The sequence below is a fragment of the Sceloporus occidentalis genome, unplaced genomic scaffold, assembly GCF_023333645.1.
Source record: "Sceloporus occidentalis isolate IW3139 unplaced genomic scaffold, rSceOcc1.0.p SCAF_61, whole genome shotgun sequence".
NCBI classification, from domain to species: Eukaryota; Metazoa; Chordata; class Lepidosauria; order Squamata; family Phrynosomatidae; genus Sceloporus; species Sceloporus occidentalis.
Genome location: NW_028317041.1, coordinates 4,280,620 through 4,302,955, shown reverse-complemented (window position 1 = coordinate 4,302,955; position 22,336 = coordinate 4,280,620). Strand labels below are relative to the sequence as shown.

General features: G+C 39.1%; 1 protein-coding gene across 1 annotated transcript in view; it reads right to left on the bottom strand.

Moving 5' to 3' along the window:
• LOC149287426 (RING finger protein 150-like) overlaps window positions 1-22,336 on the bottom strand; it is a 60,150-nt gene that overhangs the window by 24,956 nt on the left and 12,858 nt on the right. Inside the window, exon 2 of the mRNA XM_089492933.1 lies at window positions 3,426-3,676. Within this exon, the coding sequence (XP_089349059.1) occupies window positions 3,426-3,676 (251 nt within the window). The remainder of the gene's footprint in view (window positions 1-3,425; window positions 3,677-22,336) is intronic.

The window sequence follows — 22,336 nt, the reverse complement described above, 5'->3', positions numbered from 1 at the left end:
GAAAAGTGCTTGTAAAGATAGGTCATTATGAACCGACTCAATGATACTTTTTCAATCAGAAAATTTTTAGATAGTAAAATCTTTTGATCTGTGTCACCATATATGCCAGTATTAACTTGTAATAAGTGCTAATTGACGATAGCCCAGGCTGCAAAATGCAGCAGACAATATTCCAATTAATAAGTGCATGGTGATGATAATTATAAAAACCAGGATCACCATCACAAGTTTCCTGACAGAGGATCAATTTTGGACAGGGCCCCAGTATCAATTTACGTACAGGACCCCATCCTGTCACAGTCAATCATGTTTACCCCATAACACTCCATGTTAAAATAAGTCCTGCATCCCTTTCCTTAGATTTCCTCCCTAGTTTAAAAAGCCTGTCTGACTTCCCTCTTTTAAAGAAGTACAGCCCCATGACATCCATGTGACAAGTCTAGGCATGGGTGTGGAAGGAGTACAACAAAGTGTGGGACTACGGGGACCCCAACAGAGGTTGGGCCCCATACAGCTGTTCTGGCCGTATAAAATCAAGGAAAACAATAGCTAGGCCATGATCGGAGCTTAAAGACAGGACATAGTTGTGAATTCTAGCAGAATGTAGGGGCCATGGGCATAACCCTGGGCAAGTTTACACACAGACATTCTATATTCAATATATGACATATCTAATACGAGATGTTACATTATACAGTATAGCAAATGTGTTCACAGAGAGGGCATGTCTTCTTAGAGTCATCAGAGTAACATGAATGACACAGTACACAGGGTTGGCAACACTCAGTAAGGTCGCCACATAAACATTTTTTTCTAAACATACGAATATGAATAGCCCATGTTAAGTGCAACCATATTGAACTATTGAGAAACAACCTTTTACAGGCACAATCCCATAACCATGACATTCATACTCCATACTTAATCTTGTATTTTCTGCTCACCTTCCCCTGCTATAACCACCATCTACTCTCCTCCAACCATAACCTCCCTGTAATAATCCATCCCTCCCCCTTTCCTTAATCTGCCTCTCCTGACATTCCTGAACAGCAAACTGGCTACAACTAAAACAGGCATACAGCACAACAAACATGGGGGCAGTAACAGATCTGAGGCACAGGATGCACCATCTCATTCACTCACTCTTAAACTAGGGAGATATAACAAAATAAGACAGGAAGCTTCTATATATTTGATAGACCTGTTCTTGAACTGTTTATAGATTCCCCATAAAGTAGCCCAGTGGATTATGTGTGATACGTGATACGTGGGATTCCCCACTTAGGCAGGCCCAGTAATTCAAAATGTATACTGCAGGAAATTGCATTATTTGTTTACAGTCTAACAGTTCCATTCATTTCTAATAAAACTGTATATGTGGGAATGCAAAACTTAAAAGGGGTCACAAGCAGTCTCAACAAAAGAATGAATATTAAAGCACTGTGCGAGTAAAATGTTCATAAAAAAGAATAACGGATGATTCGATGATTCACGGCACCGATTGAGTGCTTAAAGCAGCCAATCAATGGGTGGGAAGTGCCCTTACTGAAATAAAAATAAAAAAAAACGCACATTAAAAACGAATAAGGGGGGGTCTCCTTATACCGCCCTGGAGTGTTCGCGGAGCCAGTGCTGGAGCTGACTGGCGGTAAGTATATCACATGTTAGGAGGTATTTACCGCTAAGCACATCTGCTGCATGGCAAATAGCGGGGGGCAGGGGCAAATTCTTATGGGGAGGATTCTTCAGGATCCCTCTATGCATTTGCAAAGGGGACATCATGTAGATTTAAAGTGACTGCTCAGCTATTATATGCCTTAATGTCCCTTTAATGGTCCTGTAGCTGGCGTGCAAACCAACAATATATAGTAGTTAATGGGTAAGCTACATTTACTAAACCATAAAGCTGTTCCCACACATAGATCATCCCTTGTGTAACCAGCCCTATAGAATTACACATTGCTTATACTAAACACACTGCACATACATTTCACAATAATATGTCCCATGTTAATGACACAAGCAGCGAGGCATGTAGCATGAAACCTGCGTGGGAAAACATTTTACTGCTAACATCTGATTAAGATTTTCATTTTCACGTTTGGCCATAAACAGCATTTTACGCAGAAGAAACAAGTATTGCATAGCGACAAGCGGCCGAGGCATTAAAATCACCAACTTCTCACTGTGACTAAATGGACCAATGAGCATAGAGGGGTGTGTATCTGTGGACCAATGACTGCAATGGTGTGTAAAGTACCAATAGCAAAAAAGATGTACAAAGTGAAGTCAAATTACAAATGACTATTTACATAAATTATTTCCTTTTTTCTTTCCCGCATTTATGTTTGGATTATTTACATGCTCAGTAATTAGCCCCTTAAGGACAATGGGCGGTCCCTAAACCCATTGAAAACAATGCATTTTGAGCCCGTACATAAGGGGTTACTATGCCATGGAAAGGAGGTCTTCAGGTAAAGAGTTAAATGTAAAACATATACACGATACCTGTAGATTTATTATTATTATTTGATGTATATAGCGCCATCCTAATCCACGGAGCTGTACAGTGTTTTAGTAGTTACTTCTTTAAAACCACACATATTCAGTGTATCACAGTTATACTATAAAATATTTAGAAAATATGTGACTTTTAAAGATTCTAACACCGTATGACAATGTATTTAATTTTACACAATTTCATTTATAAACAGGTTTTCTGTTGTGTATATAAATAAATAAATATATATATCTATATGTATCTATAATACAATACTTTGATATACTCATACCAAGAAACATCTCAGATCCTAGAAAAGAGGGACATCGGGGATTTGGGAGACTGCCTCTCCTAAAAAGGGAAACTTGAGAGGTATCGTGGAGCAAGAATGTTTTGAATCAAAGATGACATCTGGGTATTGTTCTTTTTGAGTTGGTGAGGGTCATTGGTGGTAAGACTAATTGGAGAATGGGGTGGAGAAAGACACAGGATTATTAGCGCTGTCTTTTAAGTTTAAGGTACAGGTGATGGGTAATCAGTTGTTGATTAACTGGGACATAAGAGTTAATGGATAGGTTTAGATCTTGTCAGTATACAAGTGGTACTAGAAGGTGGGAACCAATAGTGTCACATCTAGTGCATACAACTAGGAAAATTAGGCCTCATGTTTAGCTGACCGAATGTCTCTAGATACTGTTGTTGGAGCTGATCCAGCAGACTATAAAATCAGATTGGAGAAAGGTAGTATAGGCCGTTACTGGAATAGACAACGTAAAACACACAACCTTCATTGATAACAGCAAAATCCCTTTAAATGCATCTAACAAAAAATACAATCCATAATCTGTGGATGTAAAATAAAGTTTGTTCGCTAAACTGAAAATGATGTCAGATTAAGACAGAGAAATGTCAACATGCCACTCACCTGGTTCCTGTCCCGAGCGTTTGCGTATCTAAATCTCTGGATGTAGTAGAAAACGAGCCATGCAAGGGAAATGATCATCAGGACAATGAAGGATATGGACACAAACACCACCGATGTGCGGCTGACAAATTTTTGTAAGTTCCTCGTGCCAATTGTAATATATATTGTCACATTAATGTTCCTTTCAATCAGGCTTGCTATCTCTTTTCCTTTCGGCTCTGGGATCATTATTGCTACAATATCTTCAATTCCTGTCAAAAGGAGGAAACTATGTTAAGGACATACAGACATTACTTTAATATAGTAAAAACTAGCGATTGTAACTAATAAAAGTCATTCTGACATAGTTTGCCTGATGTTTTGGTGTTCAGACCACTTCTTTTTTTTTCATAAATCTACTAGGTAAACCTAGAGAATAAGTGAAAAAGGTAATTACAAATAAAGGGCACTTTTCCCTTTCAGATATAGAACAAGATTGGTTAAACATTATTATTCATAGCAAATGTAGTTCTAGTATGCTTTTATTGAAAGTGGAAAAATATGTGGATCATAAAACAAGGTGGTTGGTTGACTGCCCCTTTGAAGTATATTTTATTACTTAGACACAAACTGATTATAGCTTCAGTCTCATTGTTTGCTCATAAGAAATGGAGAACTCTGAGAACCATAAAAGACTGGCGTATAAAGCCTGGGCAGTCCAAGGTTTAGCAGAATAACATTAGAAAAGATGCAGGCGTTGGAGAAGGAAATACGGGAAGCCCCATTGGAATGGCAGGTATCCCCCCATTTGCCTTTCCAGCAAAGGTGAGACCTACAATGATCTCTACCATTATAGATCTTTGGAACTAGGAGTACCAAGTCATCAGAACCCCGATAATGTCAGAGTTATGTTTCTCAAGCATTCCAGTAGTAAACAATATTTTGAAGCAGTATACTTTTGGGGCTAGGACTAAACATGTCCATATCAGTGAATCGCTTAACCGTGTCATCATCTTTTCAACCGACTCATCCTGATCAAACATATTGAGCTGGTTAAAGATTAGTATGCGTCATCGAGACAAATAAATTGTGGTCTATGTAAAGGCAATTATGACAAAGAAAATAACAAACAAAACCACAAGATGCGTTAAACCTTATTCAGCTATAAGAAAGGGTTGACCTCAGAAAAATGGTGAAACCAGCAAGCTGTTATCAAAAGGATTGTCAAATACAAACTTCTATTCTGCAGTCCTTATCAGACAGCCTTGAGGCAGTGTTTACATGAGATAACCTAATGAGCTCACCACGGCAGAACTGGAGAGAGCTAAACAATGATAACCAATGAAGTCAACAATGTATTAATGGTAACCGGGCATCATAAACAGTCTTTCAGTGTTCCCCACACCTTTTACACCAGTATCTACTAAAGCACCATAGAAACCCATTGGTTGCACTTCCATTCCCATGTACGATATACAATCAGCCAAAACTACCGGGCCACTATTACCTCCACTAGGATCTTTATCGCCACCCCTGGAAATTACTTGTTTGATCCGACACCTGATTGTTTGCATTCCAGTGGGTGGCCACCTTTATCAGGAGTTGTAAATGTTGTAGATATGTGTTGCTCCCACAGCTAGTTCTGGTTCAACCCATGATACATGTCTTCAGTATGATCATTACCGTAAAAGCCCATTACTGTTTAATGATCGTTACTTATTAAGCTAAAATTTAGTACTAAAATTCTATTGATCATTTCTGCTTAGCCCAGTAACTATTTTATGAGGCTTATGCTGCAACATTGAAAAGCCCTTAACTTCACGTGAATGTCAGAGTTCCACCCATATACTTCAAAGCGGATTCGGAGCCATTCTAAGATACTGTATCTACTAAGCACAGTGTTTTTATGTAAGGAAAAAGACAATAATGAATGCTTTCAGGTAAAATTACCTAGTAATATTTTTCTTTTTTGCACAAAAAGGTGCTTAATGCAAAGACAGATGCCATATTTTTCAGCTGCTTAAATGTAGATCTTTATAACACACTATACTGGATATTGAGTATCATCTAATTGCGCCCAATTAAAACAGTAATGAGGAATAGGTATCACAAGAGTGGTACTGATCAGCAAGATAGTTTTGAAACTTGACATGATTGGCATGGTAAAGTCAAGCCAGTTGGCAGCAATGGATGACTGCAAGGGCTATGTTTGTCGTGGAGGATAATTGTGGTGGACACTTCACCACGTAGTCTGCGTGGCAGGCTGCACGACCATGTACCAGAATAGCTGTCATTAGGGAATGCAGGCTGGTAAATTTGGCAGATCACGTCCACACCGCACGCTACACTAGTGCAGTACAGCTACAGTTACAATGAAAATGTCAACAACCTAATCATTCGAAGCTATGTGCGAGTTTGCCCATTGTTACTCCAGGTCTGTTTGAGCTTCTTTGCAAAACGATGATACTCCTACTAATAAAATTAAACATTGTAATTATAAAATCTGAATCTCTCAAGCATTCTTAAAAGTTGAAAAAACACATATGGGTTATGTATAAAGTCATTTTGGAGTAAAGTTTTAAAAGTAGTGGTATCATCATAGCAACCAATGAAACATCCGTGCTCATTAAATTATACCAAGCTACCGATTGCTATGGTGATAACACCACTTTTAAAAATAGGAGCACTTATTACGCTATGCAAGACCCCATTGCTAGTAAATGGCTCATCGAGGCAAGGGTTACTGGTTTCCAATATCGGGAATGGGAGGTATAGAATAATATATCCCTTGGGGATGGCAGACAAGAGGGCAGAGGGGCAAGGAGGATGTCTGCCAAATGTGTTTTGGGCCCCTGCATGGAGGCAAGGGCTGCTGGTTTCCAATATTGGGAATGTTAAGTACCTCCGAAAGAAGGGCGACCACATTGGCCTTTTTTCTCTTCCTGGGATGTATATATTGTTTGTCGCACAAACTGCTGGTCAGCAACATTTAAAACATGAATGTCCTAGAAAAAAAATGGCCAGTACACCATAGGCAGCCTATTGCATGGGTAGGACAAATAATAAAATATATCGGTATACTAGCAACTGCATAGCCAGTTTTGTTGTTTAATTAGAAGGTTTCATAAGTCTACATCAGAGTCGACATGCTCGGCTGAGTATTTTTCCATATTTAATGCTGTCACTAATATACTAATGCCGTTCCCGCTCAATGGCTTGGTTTATAAAACATGGGCTACTATTTGCCCGTGATTGTCCTGTGGCACCAATCCCATACCACACACTGTCTATGTGAGAAGTCTTTTTATTTTAAACATCAATTATATTTAAAAACATACAGTTAAGTATGGTAGGTTTCATATCTTGGAATAAATATGTTTATTAAGAAAACAAATGTCTCAATTAGATAAAGTTCCGAAATGCTATAGAACGGAAAGATTCATTCACTTAGCGTTTGCACCCTGAGAGTTAGTTAAACTGCCAACACCCGTGCCATGACTAACCAGCTTTTATTAGCCAAATTATCTGTAGTTTAGGATTACGCCGCCGCATCTTCTAATTACGCAAATGTTTAATTTAAATGTACCATTATTATCCTTTGAGGAGTTTTATTATTACAGATAAATGGTTTTATTGAATTCTGAGATGAGCTACACCTGTTGCATCACAATAGGTCATTCAAATCTAATTACTTCACATAAATGCATGACTAAATATCTGCAAATATACAGTTACTTATTAAGTAACCTGTACTAAAGTCATGATACCAATCTATTAAATCGGAGAAGGCCATATTAAATGTACTCGTGGAAGTGAACCAACTCCGCAATCATCCCACATCAGTGATACGTGAAATGTATGTTTTTCCTCCAAAAAAGAAAAAAAAAGCCACCAATGTGGCCACCCTTGATTATTCGCGTGACCAAGAGTTTGTTAGGTGAGTTAAAACATCTCAGGTCACAATGATTATGACAATGATTACATCTTATCAGCAGTCAACCCAGTTGGCCCCGTGCAATTCAGAGACTGATTGAATCCATCGCATTGATTTAGATCGATTTAAGGCCAAGCTCCATCATTCCTGCAGGAGAAGCCTGTTACTTATATGATCTGCTATGATCAGCAACATCTCATAAGAGGTGTAATTTCTGTACATGTATTGTGGTCAGATTTTGTATTAATCATGTTCAGCAGTGAAATTTGATTCATTGTGGCGCCAAACATTCTTCTACAAACGTTAGGTGGCAACTACAAGATCAAACAAGGAGAATCCATAGGAAAACCACAAGGACCGAAGAGGATACCGTTCACAGACGAGAAAAGGGTCATTGGTGGTTTGGACTCTTTCTATGAGAGGGTAAAGAAGATGTGTGTCATTTTTTCAATGAAAAATGACTCTAAACTTCAATGATTCAAAAATCTAAAGGTCGTGTCTATTGCAATACTGTTATGGCATGCGAAATCAAAAACCTCACGCGTGTATGATCTCATGTTCTATCGACACGGATCATTTCTGTGGTTTCTTTGGATTCCAAGCAGTGAGATAGCAGAATATCACCATCCCTGGGACTGCTCAAACGCCCTCTCCTAAAACAGCCCTTTTCCTTGAGCCGTTTACTGGCACATTGACAAACATCATTGTATTTCCCCTTCCGTAAATTCCCACAAGATTGTGAGGTTCAGCGTGTGCAGATAATATTTTTACAGACTACTATATAAAACTCAAGAAAGTAGTAGAAGATCTAACATTGTAAAAGGAATATTATTACCATAGTTTTTTTGAAAATGTGTCAGATTCTGTAAAACTATCCAGTTTATTGCGACGTTATGACAGATGGTGTGGGGACCCTTAGTCATTAATATATAATATAAATTATACTAGATTTCCTAACAGACAGCGCCATGATGGATTTTTCTTCTACGTTTGTAAATAGTGGATAATAAGTGTAATATGCGTTGAATATGCAATGCTAGCCACCTCCTGCGTTGCCTGCACTCCCCAGTCTCTGCTTTCATATATAGCGTGCAAAGGGCAGCAATCAATACCTTTATTTAATTAAGAAAAGACAATATGGGTCATGTCCCTTCTTAAGAAGGATAATAATGGGAGCTATAGAATAATATATCACTCGGGGACTGCAGACGAGAGGGCAGAGAGGATGTGTGCCAGATGTGTTTTGGGCTCCTGCATTACTCCCCATTTGGCTCTGCTTGCCACCAAGGGCAAACTCTGAAATGCCTCACCTAACAATAATTGCATGGTAGGCATTGTGTGTAATTAATCTAAAATGACAGAGATTTTCAGTTCAATCACCATTTGTATGTACATACCCTCCATACCCTGCCATCCCAACTGCCATGCTGCCGATTCAACTAAGTGCTGATAAGGCAACTCGAGACTAGCATGACGCTAACAATGAGGGATTCTGGAGAAATTTTTTTTTTTTTTAAATGATTACACTGAAACTTTGTACTTGTCTGACATCTAATGGCTAATTAGCTTAATTAAGATAAGATTTTATTTTATTTCTTTACAAATGACTTTTCGGCCTCCTTATCTCCTTATCTCTTTCAGAAAAACCCTCCATGTCTTATCTGTCTAAATTGATGTAAATACTAACAAATTTGAGTGTGTACAATGAAAGGCCTCTTAAACTATGAGCTAATAGACAAATAAGGTGGGACAACTAATCATTAAAGGCAGATTTGCTTTTTGATCAAATGCATTGAACAATACCAAACCGAAGCAAGGATTCACAACATACTCAGAGAATACTATTCAAAAAACATCTATCGATGGCATAAATATTGGGGATTCCATCAAACTATACAACCATATATTGCTTAGCCTGCCACAACATGAAAGTACTCAAAGTTTGGGAGCAATTTGAGAGTCCCTTTTGGGTTAAACGCGAAGTATACTTACTGAATCAGCTCCTTGGTAAGCAATATAGCCATGAAAAATTATACCGGACTCGCCACACCTGGGGTACTTTGACGAAGTGGTGGGCTAAGCATTATAGTGCCATATAGTGTGACGGAATCCCCCCAATATTCATTAGTAAGGAAGCATTGACATAGCATTGATTTGGATGTAGAGTTCATCAGTCAGTGCTGCTGGTCCACTGTGTATTCAAACTTATATATACAGATAGGGCTGCAACTAACGATTATTTTAATAATCGATTAGTTGGCCGATTATTTTTTCGATTAATCGGATAAAAAATGCAATTTTTTTAAATTTAAATAATGTAATAAAAAACGTACAATTTACACTTTCATCTCTTTATTGCAATGGCCTCTCTCTATTCACCTTCTTATTTTACTAACATAAAAATAAAAGCTACAAGAACCCAAACACGATGTTTCTCAAACTAGGTTTTAATACAAAGTTACTAGTAAATGTTAATTCATATGTTAACTATTTATCATATTTAATAAAAACTATGAGAAAAAAGCCTTGTTTATATTTTCTTTTATTTACCAAACTGCCCCCAGTTATGCACATCTGACCCCCAGCTTGCCATTCTGTCCCCATATATGCCTTATACCTCCTATATGCCAGAGATTCCACTGTGCCCCCTAATATGCCACTGTGCCCCCGATATGCCTTATACTCCTTATATGCCAGTGATATGCAACTGAGCCCCCTGATATACCTTTTATCCCCAGATATGTCTTATGCCCCCGATATGCCTAATATCGACATGCCTTATACCCCTTATATGCCTTATAACTTCCAATATGCCACTCGCCCCCATTTATGCCTTATACCTCCCTATATGCCACTGTTCACCCTGATATGCCACTCCACTCCCCATAAATGCCCTGCACCACCCTGAAATTCATTATACTCCCTGATTCACCACTCTGCCTCCCCCAGATATGCCACTCTGAAATTCATTTTACCCCCATACACAACTCTACCTCCCCCTATACACCACTCTAACTCCCCCAGATATGCCATTCTGCCTCCCTGAAATTCATTACACCCCCGTACACCACTCTGCTACCCTGAAATTCATTATACCCCCCATACACCACTCTGCCTCCTCCCCCCTCCCATACTCCACTCTGCCTGATCCCCCCTCCCATACTCCACTCTGCCTCCACCAGGGAGTCGGGAGAGAGGCAGAGTGATGTATGGGAGGGGGGAGGAGTCAGAGGGGTGTATGGGAGGGGGAGGAGTCAGAGGGGTGTATGGGAGGGGGGAGAGAGATGGAAGTGAGAGACCGGCCGACAGTGAGGGGAATCCAGGTCCCCTGCAGCGTTGCGGGGGATCTGGATTCTAGTGTTATAATCCGATCTCTGCTTGAGGTCGGATTATATAAGGAGAGGAGTTTTTCAGAGCATTTGCTCTGAAAAAAACCTCTTTTTATAATCGATAAAAATCGATTCGACTAATCGATAATGAAAATCGTTGACGATTTTCATTATCGATTATTATCGATTTTATCGATTAGTTGTTTCAGCCCTACATACAGAAGACACACAATACAAAGTTGCTTACAAAGCCACAGAACGTTTTGTGTATAAGTCACTACCGGATGACGTTCACATAGAGACCGTGGAAAGGATTGTGACTGTGCCATCCACCTTTGTCATTTGTCACTCCATAAAAACTTTTGCATGGTTTATTTAAAAGGCCCAAGCTATTAGATGCAAAAAATGTTCCTCTACCACATTCTGCATTGTTTATGTCCTGTATTTATGCTATTAAGTCCTATTTTAACTTAGTAATTAACAGTTCTAAGTGATTTGATGAAAGCTGCTTAGAAAGTATAGTTTAAATAATTATAATTCAAGTAATTCAAATAAATTCTCTATTTAACTCTTAAAATCAATTTTGAAGTCATGTTAGTGTTTTGTTTTTTTCTAATTTCTCAATCGACAAACACTTTGCTTGTTTACTTTATGAGCAGAATTGGTCCTTTAAATGTCTTGGAAGATTCAGCACTCATTAACAATCTATGATGTAATGGTTTCTGCAAACATTTATCTTGCAATTGTTGTTTTCTAGGCTTTCGAAGCAGCTCCTGGCCTTAGACACAGAAGATGAGTTGGGCTGCAGGCAAACATGGGCTCGTTAAAACTGTCTGCCTTTGTACATCACGTGCACTTCAGTCTCTGCGTGCCCGTGATAAAAGAAGCTCTAACAACCAACCTTCACTCCTGCTCCACTTACTACTTGTCAACAGGAGAATGGACAGCGCAGAATGAGTCGTGATTTCATTAACGCCAAAGTGCTAATGTCCCAAATGGAATCAGCAAGCGGGTTTTCTTTTAATAACATCATTTGATATGTATAGGCCTGTACACGGACGCTGACTGTTAATGCTTTGGCTCAGTCTATTAGTAGCATACATGAATGTGAATCTAGGAAGCTGACAATGGACACTGTCATGTCCAACTATCCTGGCGGTAACCGATACGTAGTCCCCAGAAATTTAACTACAATTCCTGTGACTCTCGTTTTGAGCACTGTGACTCACAGGTGATGCAGTTTAACATCAACTATAGAAAGGTAGCCAGTTTTAACTCCAAAAAAAACACAAAACAGTTAGCAGTTTGATTTTTAGAACCACTGAACAGAATAAATTCAGTGGGTAATTTATCATACACAAGACATGGATTTAAGTATATGTAACCCAACAAAACATATAGTATGTTTAGGTTTTTTGCTTTTAAATATAGCACTATGATTGCAGGAGCCGAATAGATCTCCGGGGACACTATGTAACCATTTTATACAGGGTTTCAGATGATGGAGTTCATAGAAGTAATATGCAAAACTAAATAAAACGATACAGGAAGGGCAGAACAAAATATCACCGAATAAGAAAACATTTGTTCAAGTCACATACAGTCATCTCAAAATAAACAGCGTAATAACCGGGACCATATCTTCCCTTGATATGTCGCACAAAAATCAGGCTGGCAGCAGTTACATAAGCCCACTTCACTGAAGCATGTGTCGTTGGAATGGCAGGCCAGATGTGTGTTACCCCCACATTGCCCCCCCCCCCAGCCTACTGCAACAACAACATTCCAGTCTCCAGCGGCGTTCATACTGTAACATTCTGTACCTCCACGGGCATCGGAAGTACAGCTACGCAGACGTCACCCGCCGCTCTACATTAAACACAAACGCAGAATACTCTCCAAGTAAACAGATATGGAATCAATTACATGTTATTTTGGGGGTGGGATGAGAGGTTGAAGATAAACAGAAGACAAAGTGGTTGTTCGTGCTTCTGCAGCAAACGGATTCACCTTAATGTGAAATAAAATGGTTTGTTTGGCTATTATGATGTAACATGACATCAGCAAATTAAATAAAAATTGTATAATGCAGCTAATTCCATTGTCGCTTTCCTAAAATATAGCAATATGCGCATTAGTGCAACTGATCTAATGTTTTCTGGTAAATAAGCAATTTATGAGAGAATTTACATTTTCTCATAAAATGATGGTTGTTTTACTGTTAAATGCCTTGTGCCTGTGTATTATTTTGCTTCCCTTCGGTCTCTGATTCTAATTTCAAAATATGTCTTATTGAGAAAATAATTAACAGGCTTTCTATCGTATTTTTTTTTTTTGTCATAACCATCTTAACTGAATACATTAAATATACTTCTTTGAATTATTAAACTCATGAAAAATGTAAAAGTTGGAGTTTTTTATTTTTGTAAAAACAATTATATATATATTTGTTTTAAAATAAAAGGAATGATATCTTATTTATGTAACTTCATCTTGGTATACAAAGATGCATTAGTTCTTTAACATAACTACCACAATAAAACAGCGTGAACTGCACTGCTAACAAATGTTTCTTATAAAAAGAATAAATGTTATTTGACACCTATGAAGAAACCTTTGATAGTTGTAAGAAATGACTTCATGTGAGAGCAACTTGTATTAAATAAAAGAAAAAAACAAACCCTCTGTATGAATTCCCCTTTCTGTATTTTTTTTAAAGCCAATGAATAAGGTTAGCTATAAAAACAATGTTGTACAATTTGATAAAGCATATTTGGACTTGGGATGTGGACAATGTGTAGGTTGTTAAGTAAAAAAGTCAGCAGGTATTAAGCTAGCATTTGATTCTTCAAAGACATTTCATAACGAACAAACCCAACCAATTGCACAGTAAAGTATCAAAGACCATATACATGACTATGTATAATTAAGTGTCTAGTATGCCACACTGGATATCCAACTTAATTAGAGAAGTGAAGAACTATGAAAGCCCCTGGTTGGTTTCCCAACATATCCAGTGTTGACGTAGCTGGCAAAGATTACCAAAGAGGTCTACTTGATAGCAAAGCAAAACAATATTACCCTCAACTGATGTCCTTCCAACAGACCTCAGGAGATGTCTACAGCGTGAAAAGACACAAACATTTGGAAGTCATTAAAGTGTAGTTTGCAGCAGTTACTGCGTTGCTGTTGTTAGGTAACTGAATGGTACATCTCCGTCACTGAATGGATTTAGAAGCGGAACTAATTTTTAGACCTTCTAAGCAACAAATGAGTTATGTCCTGATATCTTTAGCTACACTAATAGTATGCACTAGTTTCTCAATTCACCATTTATTACTACATTTTTCCAACTAAATGATGGGTGAAATAGTCATTTTCATACTGAAAATTTTTTATATTTCTCCAAAAACAGCAACTATGGCCCAGTCATGTTTCTACCCTAGATTGGGGTTGGAGGCTGCAATTCTTGTTCACACAGTTGCTAACAGTTTTCTCTGTTCTCATAATAGGCCAGGTCCACTGAGGCTCAGGGCTTGGTCACCTCCACACCATTTATCACACTAACCCTATAGATTCCTGTTGAAACCCACAGCGTTTGTGTGCACTTTTGTCTTTTTCATATATAAGCAATAGGCTGAGTGCTTGTTGCTTTAAATCTACTGTCAAAATCTAAGCTCTTCTGCTCGTGAAAGATGCTGGTTTATACACTGAAGACAAGCAAAGAATCTCATGGACAGACACAGAGGTGGTATCATAATTAACTTAGTTGAAAGATATTTCTGTTATTGAAACTGACAGGGAGTGTTATCGATTTTGCAGATCTGCTTTATCTTCACATGATCTATCAAACTGCATTCATCCCATTCCATTTAGCTACCATAAAAAGGTACTGAGCTTTTTGTGATTTTTTTGAACTTATCTGTTACATGGTTGCAGTTAGAATGATGATTTCTCAAACGGTGGTATGGAAGTAGTTATAATAGCAGTATAGTAATCTGTCCTATATTCATGTTTTCAGGTATTCAAGCCAAAGCTAAGAATCTCTCTCTGCCAGAATAAAGAGTCTTTAGATGCTTCTTGGAGGTTTCCAAGAAATGTTTCTTGCAATTATATGTTGCCATGTCTTTCTTGAAGTATGATAGCCTTAACTGCACTTTTCCGAATCGATCCAAAATGTTCAGGAATATTCAAATGAGGTGAATCTCCGGACCACTCAGATTTTGAAAAAAGGTATAATTTTATTGGTGTAAAAAATCTAGAAGGAATTTTGTTGTGGAAAAAAAGAAATCACCCTTCATAATGATCGAGTATGAAGTTAGGGTCTCACAGAAATGTTAGCTTCCAGGATATCTCTAACGCTACAGACCCCTAAATGTTATCTTGCATCTGTACATCCAGAACTAGTTTGTGGAAACTCTTTTCTAACCATCACCACATTACACTACTGAATACAGGTACTGGCGCATATTATTATCATTATTGGTTAAATTAATTTTAAAGTTGGAGTGTTGAAAATATAACATTTACAGAACGGGAAGCACAGAGCACATAAAGGACCCTGCCACCATGTCCATATTGTTCTAGACACCTTATATGTTGAAATGCAAGTAAAATCCAAGTAGTGGCCTAAAAGTCATGGCAGCCCACTGGTGGAATTGACCCCTACTACCCATTGCAAGCCCTCTCCGGTTACTATAGTGTCTCTTGTGTTATGTGACATCCATGTGCATCCCCTTCGAAAACACAGCCAAGTAAATTATGTAATTCCAGTTGTTATAATGAACGTAATTAAGTGTTAAATGTTAAAATGTGCATTTCATATCCTGTTTTAATCCCCAGTCAAGAAATTTTTTTGCTATGAGTAGGAAGCTTTGGACCTCCCAAAAATGAACAAAAAATGTTTCCGAATGATTTTCTATGGATAACCATAAATCCAAAATATACAAATATCTCTGTGGTTACTACATGACGTTAAAGAAATTCCCAAAGCTTCACGAAACAGGCGAGCAGCATGTGCTAATCACACATTTTTGGAAATGGTCGTTAGGAATATACACACAGACTGTAATAAATCCAGCAAGAAATCCCTATCATCTGTATTTCATCGGTAGAGTATCAGATAAGAGATGTATTACAAGCCTCCTTTTTTCAACATTCTAGTAGGATTATCAAGAATTAACAAGCAGTTCTAAGAATACCAAGTGGCTACTTGCCTGCAGGCCAAGACTTTAAACAGGGTGAACCAATGTTCTAAACTGGGTAGGAAAGTCATGGAGTAATCCATCTCTTGGCCATCTTTCAATGCATTTTCCATTGAATTCTTTAAGTTGCAAGTTTGAAGGAGAGGCTTTTGGGCTAAGGTTAGAGGGATGTGTTTTGTGATTATGAAAAATTATCTTTCCAGAATAAAACCCAAGATTGGAGGGAATAGCATAAACCACACACTGTATGGAAAAAGGAAAGTAATATGGGGACAGGGTTTTATGGAATTTAGTATATACAGCATTATACAAACGTTTCACTAAATTATTTCTTCATTTGTAGTATCATAATATTAAAGATAACTAAACAGTGGACACACACAGTTGAACTAAGGATCTTGAGAAAAAAAATTAGGAGACCCAATGACATGCCTATTACCTATGCTGAAAGTGCGACACGTAGAAGTCAGTGACAGCTTTCAGTGGTCCAGAATAATCATAACATAAGATGCGGTCACAAACTATCAAGACCTTAGACTCTAGGAATAACGTCTACATAACCATTTGTCTATGTGACTAATAAAGCATCATCTTCCTTTGTGCAAGGAGCTTGATAAATTCAAGATTGAGAACCCAAGAGATATCTCTAGTCATCATTTCTGTACTCACCACACATAAGTAAGTTGTGCTTACAACATGCTTACAAGTGTTCTCCTTAGTTTCTTGTAAAATTTGATTTTGGTGAAAACCACATATGATTTTGTTATTTTTGCGTGAACCAACTATAAACTTCTGTCATGTAAAACAAAAATGGGTTTATTCACTAAAGGGAGAGTTGCAGTTTTAACTCTCTCACTTCACCATTCATTAAGACGGACCAATACCAGCAGGTCACCGTGTAGAGTCTTCCTACACTTGCTGTAAACATGCTACTCACATAATTCAGAGAGAGAAAGGCTCAACTCATAGATTAAAAACAAATGATTTATTATGTAATCCACTACATCATGGTTAGATATTTCCTTTACCAAGAAATTGCATAAATATACATATGTTTAGAATAATATTTTGGATTTTTTTTTAAGTGGGTAATCTATTACGTTCATGAAACTACTTGATCAAAAAAAAACTACTTAAATCAATATGTAGAATAAAAAGTAACGATGAAAGTATCCAGTTTCCTGCATGTAAACTACGTAGCTCCACATATGAAAATATACTTACAAATCCGTATTTACAAAATTATGTTATTTCCTAATCCCAGTCAGTTTTACATTACATTTTTTTGTAGAGTGTCAGTAGATTGAGTGATGCTATATGCAATATGGGTGTGGGAGGGAACATTACCAATATTAGTCCAAATTACTTCACCGATTGTGCGAGAGATTCCTCATACCCAGCTCTTTGCATGTATTGTTTTAGAATTACAGCCCTTAGTGACGTGGACACATATAATACCGTATTTGCTCGATTATAAGACGACCTCCCAAATCTGAATATTAATTTAGAAAAAAAAGAAAAAGCCTGAATATAAGATGACCCTATAGGGAAAAAGTTTTACCAGTAAATGTTAATTCATGTAAACTATTTTTTTAATAAAAGCTATGATTGAGAAAAATATTTTCGTTTTATTTCCTTCTATTTTCCATCTGCCCCCCCAGTTATGCCCCAGAAATGCCTTATACCCCCTATATGCCACTGTGCCCCATGATATGCCTTTTAACCCTCTAAATGCCACTGGGCCCCATGATATGCCTTTTAACCCTATATGCCACTGTGCCCCATGATATGCCTTTTGACCCCCTATGTGCCACTCTGCCTCCAGAAATGCCTTATATGCCACTCTGGCATTAAGGGGGTTAAAAGGCATTTCAGGAGGCAGAGTGGCGTATAGAGAGTTAAAAAGGCATTTCTGGAGGCAAAGTGGCATTAAGGGGGTTAAAATGCATTTCATAGAACACTCTGCCTGCAGAAATGCCTTATGCCCCCCCATTTAACACTCCCCCGCCCCCCCCCAAACTTACCGGTGCTTCTGACTCCCCTGTCATGTAGCCGGGGCAGCGTTTAGATAACTTACGCTGCAGCCGGAAGGAGGTGTGGCTAGCAGCGGGGGTTGTCTGCGTCCATCGCGCAGACCTTCCCCGACTGTCAGAGAGAATTCCCCGCACCTCTTTCCGTTGCCCCGGCTGCACACCGGGGACTCAGAAGCACCGGTAAGTGGGACAGGTGGGCGGGGGGATGAGACAGGAGGATCCAGGTCCCCTGAGGTCTGATTATAAGACGACCCCGATTATAAGACGAGGGGTATTTTTCATAGCATTTGCTCTGAAAAAAACCTCGTCTTATAAACGAGCAAATACGGTACTTCCCAGTTTATTCATCCAGGGTACCTGCTAGAATAATAATGACCAATAAGTACAAAAAAACAAAGCAAGAATTCAGCGCATACTCAGTGAATACCATTAAAAAAAAACACCTAAGGCATATTGGGGATTCCATCGCACCACATGGCTTAGCCTACCACTACGTCAAAGTTACGTGATGCAACGTGACTCCAATACATTCCTGTCTCCCCGTGCTGCTTCAAATTAGTTTAGAAAGGGCCCTTCCGACCTGGGCTGATAAGGCACCTCCAACCTGGACCACTTCTAAACTATTATTAATCAGCATGAAGAGACGTGAATAAGGGGTTGAAGGGGTCGCCTCGAGCCCCCTACAGGCATGGGCCCAGTCACAGCTGCGACCGCTGTGACCCCTGTAGTTACTCCAGTGGCTTCAGTGGAACCGCCTGCCTTCATGTCACTTATACCCTTATCAGAAACTGAGAGGATATCAATGAGCAACATTTTAAATAAAGGGAGAGTTTGCAGGAGAGCGACTTAATCTCACTGATGTCACTTTACATCACGAAGGTCGAGCCACAGTGAGCTGCTGTATAATACACACTTAAATCGGTAAGCTTCCTCCTTACACATTGAATTATGCATTATGCAAGGCCGCTTAAACTCTTTTTGGTGGAATGAAGTGGAAGAGCTGAAACCCCAAAAGTGTTTTTATATGAAAATGGTCTACTCAATATCTTAAATTGTTGCTACTTATCCAGTCCTGTACGGATTGCTCAGGGTTCTGGATCGTCTGTATCCTCTGACCTGCATAGAGCACACAGACCAATGACTCAGTATCATGTCTTCTCATCACAAATTTTCCAGAATATAAACTCCAAAGGCACATGTTTATAGGGACGGACCACCCATCACTGGCAAATATGGAACTGCAAGAAAAATGTATACCTGATGATGGACCTAAATCATCAAAGCATGACAGCCCAGGCAGCACAGCTAATATAATAGATAGATAATGGATTTAGCAAAACATTCGATGTTACAAAGAGCCTGTAATCTCTTAATTTAACTTTTGAAAGCCTTAATTACTATTATTTGGATAGCTCTTAATTCATATAAATTTTATGTGATACATTTCTGAAAACATACATAAGTAAAGTACTGGGAACCACAATTATAAGCTTTCCCAGGGCCCACCCATGGCTTAAAATGGCTTAAATTCAAATATATTAGTAAGGCATGTTAGGGTATAGTCACCAAAGAAATAAAAAAATAAAAAATAAAGTGCATTTCACAGATACCTTCCAATGAATAAAACCTGCAAAAAATGATACTGCCAAAGTGTTGTTAACTATATACAAGAAGGCTGGCATATTTAATCAATTGAGAGAAAGCGTGAAAGGGGCAATGCTCTCCCAACTAGCCCACTAAACAGTGGTGCACCTGAGAGCCTGACAGTCCATCAGCATACCGGGGAACTCTTCGGGTCAAGACCCCAATGCTCCAGGTCGCGGGAGTGGTGTCTTGTCACACCCTGCCCATTTTCCTCTGAAATAGGGGTGTTTCCAGCAGACGTCAGCGGGAATGCCCCTAATGTCAGCGGGACCTCCCATGACAGCAGGGGACCGCCCACTGACATCAGCAGGACCTCCCCTTGAGGTCAGTGGGACCAGGGCCGGCCTTAGGGGTGTGCGACCTGTTGCACAGGGCGCCATCGGGGGGGGGTGTTGTTTTTTTTAAAAAACTTTATTTAACATCATTCATGTTAAATAAAGAAAAAAAAAAACCCAGATGCTTTAAGTCCCGGGCAGGGGCGCCGAGTGGTTGCTCGTGAAGTTTTCAGCAACCGCTCGGCGCCCCTCACTCTCCGTGACTCCGTCGCGGTACCGGCATCTCATGTTGAGCGCCGGACTATTCCGGCGCTCAACATGAAATGCCGGCACCGCGGCAGAGCGAGAAGACAGATGCCTCCCGCTCCCACCGCAGGACTCCGGCAACAAGGTAAGTGAGGAGGGGGGTAGTTTGAAGGGGCAGAGGGGGTAGTTTGAAGGGGCAGAGGGGGGGTAGTTTGAAGGGGCAGAGGGGGGCTAGTGAGAAGGGGGCGCCAGAGGAGTAGTCCGCACAGGGCGCCAGAACACTTAAGGCTCTGAGTGGGACCGCCCACTGACGTCAGTGTGCAGTCCTGGTCGCGTCCCGCAAGAGAAGGCTCTGGGCTACCGGAGGCCAAAAGTTCCCAGGTATGCCCATCAGGCCTACCTGCGCTTGGTTTTGAGCAGCGGACAATTGCTTTGCACTTTACACCAGAGTTTCACAACTTTTGGTCTTATCCCAACAGCACTGTGTGTCAATCACTGCATCCATGTTCTATGTAAAGAATGTGTTTAGACATAAACAGATGTCTTTACTCATTGTTATCATTAAATTGTTATTTTTGGAATAAGACTTGCATCGAGCTTGTGGTACTCAGAACTGAAACAGCAGTAACGGTAACTCTCCCATGACTTCCAAGATAATCTCAACGCTGCCGAGTGGCAGATCAGTCTGGCAGGATGCCTGGCAGGGAAAGCACTAGCAGCTGCTGTAAACTTTGAGAATTTAGTTACCTTCTTCAAGAAGCACCAAGGTCTTAGGTTACAGACACACAAAACAGCGGGATTCTCACTAGAAAATCAGAAAAATACCCGCGGTTATCTTAGTAAAAAGAAAACACAGTTTTATGCAAAACACAGCACATAGGGAATGATCAATATGTGGCTAGGGCCAGGTATATGCCGTCAGCCAATATTTAATATGGACCCCTGCATACATAATACTTAAGGGTATATATGTTTACAGGGGAACCTTCGGAACATGTACTTTCCAAATTTTGCCCCATGGTATGGATTTCCGTGAGAATCCAGATGGTAAATGAGAGACTAATTTCATGTGAATTTCCAAGTAAATGCATTTTGAGGATCACAACACTTCTCTTCTTCGTGAAAAATAAGTAATGAGAACATCACAATCACATAAAACCATAAAATATTTACACAATAGTGCACAGTACTAACATGATATTCAGACACAGCACTAAGAATATGGTGTATATGTGGGTTATCCCACAAAAAGATCTTTAGAAAAATAAAAAACTAAATGAAAAAAAAAAAGAAATGCTTGCAAAATAACATTTTAGAGTTATTAGTGCTAGGAGACAGGGTCGCATAAAAGCTCATGCCGTGGTTAGAATGCAGTATGGCCCCTGGGGAACATGAGTACGCTCTGCACCTCCGCTCATTGTTCCATCAGTGATGTTTTGTTGAAAAGAGGTCCCAGCCCATGCCCAATTCTGGTAAGAAAAACATAAAAGTAGCATTTCTTTCCCCCAATGACATAGAAGTGAAATGACATCCATTGCAGGATGTGTTATGCAAAACACGGGATTATACAACATTTTCACCAATGTTTTCCTTTAGAAAACCTCAAGTTATATATAACTGCCAGCTAGAATCCCAGGGTGAATAACACTATTCACAAACGGAGCATTCACATACCAGAAGCAAATCAAAGGACCGTAACAGCTGTGCCCTTTGCTCATATGATGCCTGCCCTCGTGAATGATACTCTTAAGAATCATGCTGCCTTGGTGCGCTAAATAGGATTGATTAATCTGTAATGTATACCTACTTTTATGTTTTGTTTTTTTTAAATATTCCTACTATAAACTCGGATGTGGAAAAGTCATGAATTAACTCAGTCTGCCTAAGGATCCATGTTTAATTCCAGCTCCATTTGCAAATTCCATGTAACCCTTCTTTGTTGTTAACAAATACAAAGAGAAAACATGAGCCAAGATAATTTTGATATAGTCGACATATATAAAAACTGAAAATTCCTTATCCTCTGGTTTACTTTACAAAGCCCAAGTTCACTGCCGCCATGTTGTTGGTGGGATCTGTACTGTACATATGCAAATTATTTTAGAATAAGGTTTTGAAAAGGATTATAAATTTCCCTTTTCATCTTTTTTGTTTGCTTGACTAAAGTTCCATAAAACCTGCTTATGACTTGCTGTTCTTCTATAGTTTTACCATGCCTTATATAAAATCTTGTTGGATCGCTAAATAATTTCCAGACCTCTGCGGAA